This window comes from Armigeres subalbatus, chromosome 2 (assembly GCF_024139115.2).
Source record: "Armigeres subalbatus isolate Guangzhou_Male chromosome 2, GZ_Asu_2, whole genome shotgun sequence".
NCBI lineage: Eukaryota > Metazoa > Arthropoda > Insecta > Diptera > Culicidae > Armigeres > Armigeres subalbatus.
In genome coordinates this window covers 146,191,604-146,204,507 of record NC_085140.1, presented here as the reverse complement: position 1 = coordinate 146,204,507, position 12,904 = coordinate 146,191,604, and the positions used below count along the sequence as shown (strand labels likewise).

Here is a 12,904-nt window from a genome sequence, read left to right as displayed (position 1 = left end):
TCCCCTTCCAGAAGAGGGAGGGGTCACGAACCACCACAGAAATATTTCCATACTTCAAAAACCTTCACATACCAAATTTGGTTCCATTTGCTTGATTAGTTTATGTGTTATGTGGAAATTTCGATTTAATTAGTATGAGAGCCCCTCCCCCTCCTTGCAGACAGGGGAGGGCTCACGAAATATCACGGAAACATTTCTTGCCTATTATATCCACCACATGCCAAATTTGGTTACATTTGCTTGACCAGTTTCAGAATTATGCTGACATTTATGTTTCATTTATATGAGGGCCCTCCCTTCCAGAAGAGGGGGGGGGGTCACGAATCACCAAAGAAACATTTCTTGACTTCAAAAACCTTGATATGCCAACTTTGGTTGCATTTGCTTGATTAGTCCTCGAGTTATGCTGGATTTTTTTATTTATGTGGAAGCCCCCCCATTCAGAAGGGGGAGGGGTCTCCAAGCATCATAAAAACCTTCTCGACTCCAAAAACCCCTGCATACTAGTTTTCGCGCCGAATGGTTCAGTAGTTTCCGAGTCTATAATGATCAGACAGACAGACAGAAATCCATTTGTCTGTATATATTATATAAGACTATTTTACCCCATATTCCCCTAAAACTAACATACTCTCCAGATAAAATACCACTGCGCTTACCCAACAATATTCTAATCATCCAGATTCAATCATAAATATGCCGTAAACTGCTTATAACGGCTGCATTCCGTTCATAATACTAAAGTTCTGGGGGAAGTTGGGGAAAAACGTCCAAAAAGTCCTATTAGGAATGGCGTGCCGTCTCCGAAATTACCCCCATTCGATTCCTGAGAAAATTTTATTTAAGAAAAGTTGTTGGTCACAATTTTCGTTCAGCGGCCTTTTGAGTTATTGAATTTTGCCCGAAACATGCAACATTTTCCCCATTGTGCAATGGTCTCCCCTCTTGAAACTGCTCTAGCTCGAATGGGTTTGGAGGACGGCATATCATACAGGCCACTTACCTAATCTGAGGGCATCCGCTTGAATTTAGTCGCTCGGGGTTTCAGTGGGATTCCAAAAACCCACGAAGGGATCAGACAAAAAGTTTAAAATTATCATAATTTCGTTGTGATGGGATCCGAGCTGACTTCGATGACATTCAAAAAGGGCAACGAAAAATCTGCACCAACTGAAAAATGAACTTCTATCAAAAATCCCCAATTTATAAACGTGACTGTTCATGATCATAAGAAAACGTGGACTGTGTTGCATTTTTGGAGCAGCATTTGAAAGCGTTCTGCCGAGACACGCTGGGACAGCATGTTATCCGTGCTCACATGATTCTATGAGTTGAAACAAACAAATTCAAGCCATCGAACCTGTTCTAGCTGCTGTAGAACTACTTTGACGTGAGTTGTGCACTCTATATGAAGTCAATGTAGCGCTTTAATTTATGTGTAGCAATTATCAAATCAAGCCAAGACTTGTTCGATGCTCTCACAGAACGAATCCAAGAGAGGCTTTTTTGAATAACGCTGCTGTAAAGCAATCGTTCAGAAACGTTTTTGGCACTTTCTTCAAGACATCCAAGATTGAGGTGAACCGGTTGAGGTGAACCGGTCTAGGGCCGAAAACCTCATTAATAAAGACAATAAAAAAAGAAGACCTCCAGGGTCACGTTTTTCATCGGATAAAAAACAACTTGTGAAGAGACTGTAGCAAAGCAAACCATTTGCATTGCCGGTGACAAGTACGTTGACGCCAAGTACTTGACACTGATTTTCGACGCTGTTGAAACCATTAGTCCGACTTCGGTTGAACCAGGGTATTCTCATCAGCTGGCAACATTGCCAGAATTGCCAAAATCAGATGCGGATTGTACGATGAAACGCTCAGTATGTTATTTCTACTTAAGTTTCACTTTGCCCAGCTCATTAGCAATGATTTTAATTTTTGAAGTATGTTAAAAAATGTTGTGTTTTCTCCAAAAGTACAAAACAAACCTTTTTTTTAATTATGAAATTTTCGCCAATACCGGTATTATACCGGTACTACCGGTATTGACTCCACCAATACCGAATACCGGTATTTTTCAAAAATGACCAATACCGACCACCCTATTCATAACCTTATTTGCAGCGAAAATAACTAAAAAAGTGTAGAAATTGATAAAAGAAAATTTTAGATCTATATTTTTATTTTATTTTTTTCAATAATGTTTTAACGGCTCCACCCCACTTCCCCGAATACCAGTACCCCGAATGTCATTACCCCGAAGGCCACTACCCCGAATGGGACAGTACCCCGAAAGCCATCACCCCGAATGGGACACTACCCCGAAATCAATTACCCCGAAAACATTTAGAATCTATAGTATTCTATTATTATGTTTAACACCAACATATATCGATGAGTTGCAACAATTTTTAACCAACCAGTTTAACCAACAGTTTTGATTTTTCTTCTAATTAGCTTTAATTGTCATTCCTGTCATTATGGCCTGGAAAAGTACTATTCTACGAAATGGAGTAAGAGATCATTTTTTTCCAACAGAACGCGTTTTCCCGGTATAAAGTAAACAGAGGAAATGATGCCTTGTTTGAATGAACGAGTTTGCCCGGTATAAGGCAGACAGAGGAAATTATGCTTTGTTTGAATGAACGCGTTTGCACGGTATAAGGCAGACAGAGGAGATGATGCCTTCTTTAAATGAACGCGTTTCGCCCGGTATAAGGCAGACAGTGGAGATGATGCTTTCTTTAAATGGACGTGTTTGCCCGGTATAAGGCACACAGAGGAAATTATGCTTTGTTTGAATGAACGCGTTTGCACGGTATAAGGCAGACAGAGGAGATGATGCCTTCTTTAAATGGACGGGTTTGCCCGGTATAAGGCAGACAGAGAAGATAATACCTCCTTTTAATGAACGTGCTTATACACACAGAGGAAATACTGCCTTTTTAAAAGTAACGTCTGATCGATAGAAGGCGAAACGAGATGATGCCTTCTTTAAGTCAACGCAACTTCCCGAAGACAAACAAGATCTCCATTTCTCTCACTCTCATACACAAACCCCCTTACTCACTCACTTCCTCTGTCTCACTAATTATTACTCATTCACCCACTCTTGCTTACGTAACTACTCTTACTCACTCATCCACTTTTACTCACTCATTTACTCTCAATCATTCGCTCTCTCTTTCTTGCTCACTCTTACTCACTCACTCTTACTCATTTACTGTTACTTGCTCGCTCACTCATTCACTCTTTATCACTCACTCACTCTTACTCACTCACCCATCCACTCACTCATCGATTCTAAGATCCAGACCACGCTTAATCCAGAACCCGTTGCTTTTACTACAGCGACCAAGGAACAACTTCAACATTGTTGCCCTTGAAGCCATGCTGACGTGGACCACAACTGCCTCAAACTCTCTGCATTGTGCATGAAAACGTGCTGCATAATCTCCCCCTATCCTTCAGGACTCTTGAAAAGTACCATACGAAGTGGAACGGGATCTTAGGGAGTAAGAATACTTAGTTCTATAGTGCATTGAAACCCTTTCAGTTCCAATTAGTGTTCATTCATACGAATTATGAATAAACTTTTGTTGAGTAACATTTTTTTCATTGAAATGAAGTATAAACTTGAAATAATGACTAATTCGGGGTACTGGCTCATTCGGGGTAGTGTCCCATTAGGGGTAATGGCATTCGGGGTAGTGACTCATTCGGGGTTGTGGCGTTCGGGGTAGTGGCCTTCGGGGTAATGGCATTATGGGTAACGGAATTATGGGTAGTGTCGTAGAGTCGTTTTAACAGTTCGACGTTTCGGCTGTGTTTGGCAGCCTTCTTCTGGGGGATAGAAGCTGCCAATTGTTTGAACAATTTTGAGACTGTAAAGCCAAATCCCATCACATATATTTAACAGTCGAGACATAGAATCAATAATTAGTTTTTTCTAAGTAATTTATTTGAAGATGCGGGACGATTAGTAGCTATTAGAGGATCCTATCGGAGGGCATTAAATTGAATTTGTTCACTTTCTATTGTAAGCACTTATCAATTGTTAAGCGAGAGCTATCAGATTTCTTATGCAAAATTCTTTCAACTCCACGTTGATGTGGCTAACAAGTATAACGGTTTGTTTATTCTAATTCGAAAAGTGGTTAATATTCGTTTGAGATCGTATCATTTGTGCTAGATTGTGTCTGTTTTGATTGTTGATTATGTGTCTGAATCCAAGATGAAAGCCTGAAGGTAGGCAATAAAATGACAAGCAGTGATTTGTTCCTAGTTTGCTCCAAACACAGACATCGATTCTTTGATGCCAAATGACACTAATTGATTCGAAATACGGCAAACTAATTGCTGTAGCAAAATACGCAATTTAAATATAATTGTGGGATTTGGCTGATGGATCATAATCTCATATGAATCCTCGTCATATCCCGTAAAGGGCACCACCTAGCCGTTTTTCTCAGGGCACCAAGAGAGATTGTGTATTATTTTAATTTGTTAACTGTTTCATGTCGATTGCGTATCCCAATGTTGCATAAAATAATTGTTACACAAGAACAGGGAATTCAGTTTTAGTTTCTTATAACCACTATTAAAACAATTGGTAATATACTCGTAGATGGCTTCAAATGTTTGTCATCCTTCTTCTGACATGCCGACACACCACGCACCACGTTGGGGACGCTCTCAGCAATTTCACGGCAAATTCGTTGACCAGAGTATAGAATTATACTTGGCATCAAATTACCATCAGCAATTCTTCCGAGCAGTGCAGGAAAGCACTCTTTATCGGAATTGTTACTCACTTGGTATACTTTTTCATCATGTAGTCCACAAAGTGCTTTGAAGTTTTTCGGAACAAGATGAAATCCAGTTTCGTCGAAATTGGAAATACGTTTCGGGTTGTTAAAAATTGGTAGATCAACTCCCTCCTCCTGCAATATATCTTCAACGTGGGATGCCTCCACAAGAAACGTTGCACCCAGTTCTTACCTGTCAGAAGATGAGCAAAAAAAATAGCAGAAGTAGTTGAACCGTTTGTTTGAGAAACTGCATATGTAACATTTTTAGCCAAAATGAGATTTTTATATATTCTGAATCCTGGTCCAAAAATACGTATTCTGGCAAAAAATACGAAAAAAATATTTTGTTCAGGAATGTATGGATTTTTTTTCGTTTGTTTGAGAAACTACATATGTCCACGTACTTTGAAGAGCAATTGTGGAGTACTGTTTACATTTTTTGCACTGAAAGTGCCCCAGGGTGTTGAGTTTTGCCAAAAACTATTGTTCTGTATCGAAGAAATCGAAAGATTCGGTGCAAATTTGTTCCAAAACAGTTTTTTGTTGTTTTCTCGAAATAGTGTAAAATTGACTTATGCAGTTTCTCAAACAAATGATTCAGTTATCAAATTAACTGAAGGATGCTTTTTTTCTTATTTGAAAACCTACTAGGAAATGACGTGAACAGATTTCTGTATTTACGAATGGCATCAGTCCTTTAGTGTATTTGTTAGATTGACTTCGCTTATGGGAAATCCTGCTCTAGCTATATATTGTCCATGTTTCGAAACGTTTTTCTCCATTTGCTTGCAAATTCGGCGATGGGCTAGGATTGGTATTTACTGTAGAGTGGACGAAAAAACACGAAAACGTTTTGTTGTTTAACGACTTTTCCTGTTTTCCGTGCTTCGGAAATTGTTTTGTTCAAAACATCACTGCAGTACTGCCGTCGCTTTTGTTATTGTTTTGCTCTGTAGAAGTATTATAATTTACATATACTTTAAGTTATTGCATTATATACACAGAAAAATACTTTGAAGGAGAATGTTCCATAACTGTAGAAAATTGCCTGCTTATAGGCACAGTTATGGAACAGTTCAAGACAAAATTTTCAAAACGACTTATCTGCTTTTGTAAACAAAGAATCAAACGACGATTTGACGAATCTGATAGTTCTCCCACGCAAACCAACACCACCAAGAGGTAGGTGAAGGTTTCCGCTACCTGTTGATGGTGTTGGTTTGCGTGGGAGAGTTATCAGATTCGTCAAATCGTCGTTCGAATCTTTGTTTACAAAAGCAGATAAGTCGTTTTGAAAATTTTGTCTTGAGTTGATCGAGGTCTGCCAAACCAAACCAAGCGGATTTTGATTGACATACAAAGAAAACGAAAATTATTTCATATCAATTCATAGGTACATTAGTTGTAGGATATCCTCAACTATAGTGTTGAAGGATATTCGATACGATTTGTGATCAATCAAATCTGCTAAACAAAAGCTTGGGCAGAAAAATAGGTAGTTTTTTGTTGGTGCTTAGTGCAATTTTCTTAAATTTATAATTTTCAGTAATTAATCATGTTTATTTGAGTAAAGCTCAACTAAAGAGTGAAAACTTACCTCGACGATGACGTCCGTGCTATTTTTTCCGATAGGAGATAAATAATTTTAAAACTTTTAATGTTATGATCGTCGGAAGTACTTCTTACGTTCGTGCCGAAAAACAATATATTTTGACAGCTGCATAATGAAAATTCTACATACACATGTTCACCTTCATAATTGAAAATTGATTGCAGCAGATGACAGAAAAATGATGAAATATTATTACAAAAATGTGTGTAGGGGTTAACAGTTTCTTTTTGGTTAGTTATCCAGCTTAAAACCCAAAAGTGTCCCATAACTGTTGGGCACCGTAATACGAGTTTTATTTAAAAACACCGCACAGGATGTAACAAAAATGAAATACTTGTCAAACTGAATCAGCTTTATTATGATTCTGTTTTGAATATTGCTGTTTTTAAGAAGTTAATTATGGAAATGGTGAGCTCGTTCCTGTTATTGGGAGTGATATTTTTTACAAAATATTTTATTGTGCAACGGACTCGATTGGGGCTATGATTTTTTCAAAGTCAATCAGAATGGAAACATTTGTCAACCAGTGTTCCGCATTTGAGAACGCGCGTGGACGCCGAAGACGTCTAATAAAATATACAACGGAATGGCGTACGACGAGACGAACGTATGACTACCAAACAAACAAAAAAAATCTATATTAGTTAAAATAATAGCAACAATAATAATAACAATGGAAAAATTCGCTGTACAACAACAGCCCAGAAATGACAACCTCATGCCGCCGAATACTTACCTACCTATGTAAATCCTGCTGCCAGTCGCAGTCGTCTGATCAATCATGTTGATCGCACGGCAACTGCTGACCGGGGCGCCAATCCCCACAAATGGAATCCAAATATTTTCTGGCGAGATGCCTATCGGAGCCCGCTGCTATTTAAGAGGATCGTGTTATGTTTTTTTTTCGTTCGCCATTACATTCTGCTTGAGACGACTCGAAAAGATTGATTCGAGACCGAGAGCAAACAGAAGGAACCGGGGGCACAAGTTGATACTTCCTGACCTATTTGGTCGAATATGTTTGTTTTTTTTTTGTTTTGCGAGGAACAATCCACTGTTAGCGGTGGCTGATGATGAATTTGTGTCATATTTCAACCTGCCTTCCGGAAATGTTTGTGCTATTTTATTGAAACGAAATTCGCTAATAAACATGCAAAAACGCTTCGTTTCTTCGTTCCAAATCCAAACTGCGTTTCCGCTTTAATTCGTACTCCAGAACCCAAACGTAACTCATATTTCAAAAATTCGCTGTCTAACGGTCACTTCAATTCCATTGAATTTATTGAAAAAAAAATATTAGAGGGTGTTGAAAAGCGTGTTGTTGGAAAATAAAAATTTCCTTTACTAAATTAATGACTAAATATTAGAAACTATGATTGCGAAACTATCTTTCTTGGACGCTTATTCACGAGCTATGCGTCACTCATTTGAAGATAGATTGAACGATAAACACGACCGTAAAATTTAACAAATCTCGATCGATTTTCATGTTTAATTAATCAATTTATGTTCGAGTTCGATGCCATCGATATCCTCTTCTGCGCGCGATCCCCAGCCCTTACGCAAGTCGCAGTGGGATCGTGTCATTCGCACCGAACCAACCGGTCGAAATAAATTTTTATCAATCCGCGTCCACCGCTCGGTGGTGGTGCAACGCAAAACACTTTCCTGATCCGTTGTTCGGATTTCGTTTCTTATCAATTTCGGATCAGATGTAACAACAACAACTAACGCTGGGTTGGTTCTCCAACCAACGCCTCGGCGCAGGTGATCCTGCCGCCCAAATCGATTACCAACGACACGCTGCCGGATTCGTTCCCGCGGTGACTAATTGGTACACGACGGAACCACGCCAGATAAGCGTTGGCCGTTGGTGTAGCACAGAACGAAGATTTATGTGATCTCGATTGCGATCTGCTAAATCTGTGTCCCGTTCGGTTCGCGGAGGGGTCTCGCCGTGGTTGTAATTACTGCCTATGCTGCGCGTAGAGAAAGGTCCGTTTTGGTTTGTCGCCGTCGACAGAATGACTGATAGTTTTTATCAGTGGGCGCAATTTGTCTCCGTGGCAAAATACAAAGTCCGCGGTACCGGGGGGGGACTATGCGTACTTACATTATTCATTAATCCGACTGTCACGACATTCCCACCGAGATGGTTCTAATTGCATGTTTTTCTCTCTCCCTTCTTTACAGGTGTTGGTCGTACAGCCCTCGTCGCCCTCGGTGCAGATTAAGGAACCTCCACCCAGCCCTGGAAGTCCATCGGCTGAAAACATGTATGCAGCCCCCGGCACGCTCTACGTGCAGGTAAGACCTTGCTTTGCATACACAGCATATCAAAAAGCCTCCCTGTCAGTAAATCATTTCTCAAATCTGTTGCGATTGTCTTGCGTTTTTTTGCCGCTCTTGGCTAGTCCTTCACGCGACACTAATAACGAGAACGACCACTCGAACATAACACTACCGAACAGCTCTCAATTTAGAGGACAAAAAGTCGCCTCTAATCTGACACCGACTATCGGAAACTTGTTGGCGCAGAGTTTTTTCTCCATCACACGCTTCCATGATGCCTTAATTAGCTTCGGTCACAATCCGGATTAGGCTGTGGTGACTTTCAACCTGGCAACACTGCTGTCACCGTGACAACTGATTTGCTTTGAAGGTTTTCACCAGCTGACCGACTGGGATTTGACTTCCCATCATGTCCTCGAACGACATGAACCCTCAGTGCAAAATTAGCATATTTACATAAACAAACTCGATCGAACGTGGCTCCCCGAGATTGACAGCTCCCGTAACGCCAACTTTCGATCGGCTACCCCGATTGGGTTGACACGAAGGTTTCGGGGCTCCAGCGCTTTGATAATCGCCAAGGGTCGAATTCGAATTTTAATTAGATTGAGAAATGATTTCACTTTTCCAAATTAGTGTTCGGATAGGTCTTCCGAACGGCTTCTGCTGACCACGCTCTCGAAGCGGAGCTGTAACCCACTTATTATTGATTGGTGACTTAATTTGGTTTCTGTTTCTCCCGCTTCACACAGGGTCCATCTCATCAGGCCAGTTCGGCTGCGACAGCAGGTTCCAATGTGAACACGAATTCGCCCAGCCCCTCCTACGATCAGTATGGCATGTACCAGCAGAGATTGGGGTAAGTTTGGTCACTCCGTGATAATGGTTTCATTAGTTCGACGCGATGCTTATTTTGGGTGTTTTGATTTATGTTTTGCAGACCTGGCGGTGCGGCGTTTATTACCGAGCCGTACACCTACCGCGAGTACTTTGATCAGCAGGGCTATGCCCCGGCCCGTACGACCATTTACGGTACGGCGGAAACTGATGGACCCCCACCTGCCACGACATACGAAGGTCGGTACCCCTCCAAGACGGGTTCGATCTACACCAAAACGATCACCTCCGCTGCCGGACTAACCGTGGATCTTCCCAGTCCTGATTCGGGTATTGGTGCCGATGCTATTACTCCCAGAGATCAGAATAATGTACAACCGTCCTTCGATTATACAGAACTGTGCCAGCAACCGACCGGTTTGCTGGATCCAAACTCCAGCGCCATACCGGCGTCGGTCGCTAGCCTGCAGCGCAATATGGTCAGCGTGCCCGGCCAGAACAGTCCCACCACGTCGATCGGCAGTGCGACCGCTCCGCCCCGGTCCCGACCGTGGCACGACTTCGGACGGCAGAATGACGCCGACAAAGTGCAAATACCAAAAATGTAAGTACCAGCTTGATTTTTTTATTCTGTTCTTTCCAATTGGAAAACCGTCAGGTTTTCTAATGGATTGCTAGTTCTGCGATAGATGCAGATGGATTTGGGTTTACTTTTGCATACGGTTAGATATGTGCGCCGCCGATCATTTCTGGCATCACGCCGCCGTTAATATGCTTGCATGGGCGCGCCGCCATACAAAATCTTTCACACCGCTGCTGGTCTATAATTTACCACGACGGTGGATTTTTAAAGGATTTATATAATTCAATACAGTATTGTTCATATATTCAGATGAATTTCCCGTGGAAAGTAAGAAGTGCGAAGTAAGTTATGAGAAGTGAGACAAAAAAGTGAGAAATGAAAAGTGAAAAGTCTCACTTCTCATTTCTTACTTCTTACTTCTCGATTCTCACTTCTCACTGTTGATAAATGAGAATGAGACTTCTCATTTCTCACTTCTTACTTCTCAGTTCTCACTTCTCACTTTTGGGAAATGAGAAATGAGAAGTGAGAAGTAACAAGAGAAAGAGATGAGAGTTTTAAAAATGGGACGCCTCTTCTCACTTCTTATTCATAAGCTGTCACTTATTTTTATTTCTCACTTCTCACTTAACGCTTCAAACTTTCAACAGTGACGAAAAGTAAGAAATGAGGTAGTAGAAGTGAAATTAATGATCCCTTAGGGAGGCCAAGACCTAGGGCCAAAACGTAGGAAACTGAACAAAGATGCTGTTTCGATTTATGTGAAACTTTATGTGAAACTAAATTTCTTTGGTAAGAAATGAGATGACTGTCTTCTCATTTCTTACTTCTCACTTATTATTATTCACTTCACACTTTTCATATACCCTATTGTTCGCCTGAATGACAGTTTCGGCCGTACGACCTAGCAAACGACATTTTCGGTCAAATGAGCTTTTTCAAACAATAATTTCGACTAAACGGCATTCTCGGACTAATGACATATCCAGCCAAACGACTTCGGTTATATATCTTTTTCGTTCAAACCATTTGTGGCCTAAAATCGTTTAATTTTTTTTCCACAACAAATTGAAAACTTTGCATTAAAAAATCATTAAAGAGCAAATTTAATAATTTAATAATCATTAAATAAAAATAAAAAAAATATAAAAATCAATAGAACTGAGATTTTTTCCATAGATGAGGCCTTCTAAAAGAGTTAAAAGGAAAATTGTATCAATTTTATTGCTTTTTTGTATTTTTATGGATATTTTTTCATTTTTCATTGCTCTTTATCGATTACTTTGTGGAAAATTTTGTTATTGTTTATTGCCAATATTTATTTATTTATGGAAATTTTGTAATTTCTTCCGTGGAACATTTTGATTTCTTTATGGAAAATTCTTCTTTTATATTTGCAATTTTTGCATTTAAAAGTGCTAATTTATTTTTGTTTTGTGGAAAATTCTCAATTACTTTTGGAAATTTGCATTATATGTGAAAATTTTGTATTAGGTTTTTGCTCGAACCCTGATTTCTTTATTCGCAATTTCCTAATTTTTTTGTGGAAAAATTTTAATTCTTCATTGAAATTTTATTTTGCTTCCAATTCGGCTAGATGATGTTTGAGCTATCGTGTTTTTCGCCCATGTGGCATTCAGACAAATTTCCCTGAAAATCAAGAAGAATTCTCAGTGAAAAGTGAGACATATGCAATAAGAAGTGAGAAATGAGATATGAGAAGTGAGACAAAAGGAATGAGAAGTGAGAAATGAGATGTATCACTTTGTACTGCTCATTACTCACTTCTTACTTCTCACTTCTTCCTTCTCTCTTTGTGAGAATGTGAGAAGTAATAAGTGACATGAGAGAAGTGAGATGTGAGAAGTGTCTCGTTTGACACTTCTCAGTCCATATTTCTCGATTATGACTTCTTCTCGCCTATCACATTTTTCACTTCTCATTTCTCACTGCTCGCTTCTCGACAAAATTGCAACATTTCGGTAAAACGTCATTTTCGTTCAAATGACCTGTTCGGCCATATATCCCTTTGGGAAAAACTTCATTTACGGCTCAACCGTTTTCGGTCTAAAAACCGTTTCGGTCAAACGTTCAATTCGTCTAAATAGGATTCGGCTACATGACTTTTGGCCTAACGTGTTGGCTAAATGACATTTGGCCAAATAAAATTCGGCCAAATAACTTTCGGCCATACGACCCTTCCTCTTCCCGTAGAAATTCGGAAAAATCCCGCTTGTATTCAAAAGAATTTTCTGCTGAAACTTAGAAAAATTGTCTGTGAAATGTGAGAAAATTTTTCCGAAGAAATTCGGGTAACTGAAAAACAAATATCCCGTGAAAAGTGTGAGTTGAGATGTGAGAAATGCAGAGAAATGAGAAGAGAAAAGTAAGGAGTGCGACGTATTTCTTTTCAATTCAAATTCTTAATCCTCATTTCTCACTTGTCACTACTCATTTCTCACTTCTCACTGTGAGAAGTGAGAAATAAGAAGTACAAATTCGGAAGTAAACAGTGAGATAGGGTTCGTTTAATAATTACATGAGTATTTTCTCTTGGTTTTTCGGACCCCTCCCCTCTTTGTAAGATTTTTCCTATACACATTATTTTTTGTTTATATGAAGAGTAAAAAAAATGACAGACACCCCCTCCACCTATATATGCGTACATAATTAGTGAACGACGATATGAGAAGTGATAACAAGGACGTTTCACTTTAAACTAATCACTTCTCACTCCTTATTTCTCACTTTTCACTTCGCACATCTCATATCT

General features: G+C 39.6%; 1 protein-coding gene across 5 annotated transcripts in view; it reads left to right on the top strand.

Annotated features, from left to right (window-relative positions):
* Positions 1 to 12,904, top strand: part of LOC134210975 (protein grainyhead) — a 704,499-nt gene that overhangs the window by 582,479 nt on the left and 109,116 nt on the right. For 4 of the 5 annotated variants that reach the window (XM_062687441.1, XM_062687439.1, XM_062687443.1 and 1 more), the window contains exons 5-7: positions 8,613 to 8,726; positions 9,464 to 9,570; positions 9,652 to 10,152. In XM_062687441.1, the coding sequence (XP_062543425.1) occupies positions 8,613 to 8,726; positions 9,464 to 9,570; positions 9,652 to 10,152 (722 nt within the window). The remainder of the gene's footprint in view (positions 1 to 8,612; positions 8,727 to 9,463; positions 9,571 to 9,651; positions 10,153 to 12,904) is intronic. The other variant, XM_062687440.1, reaches the window with a different exon arrangement.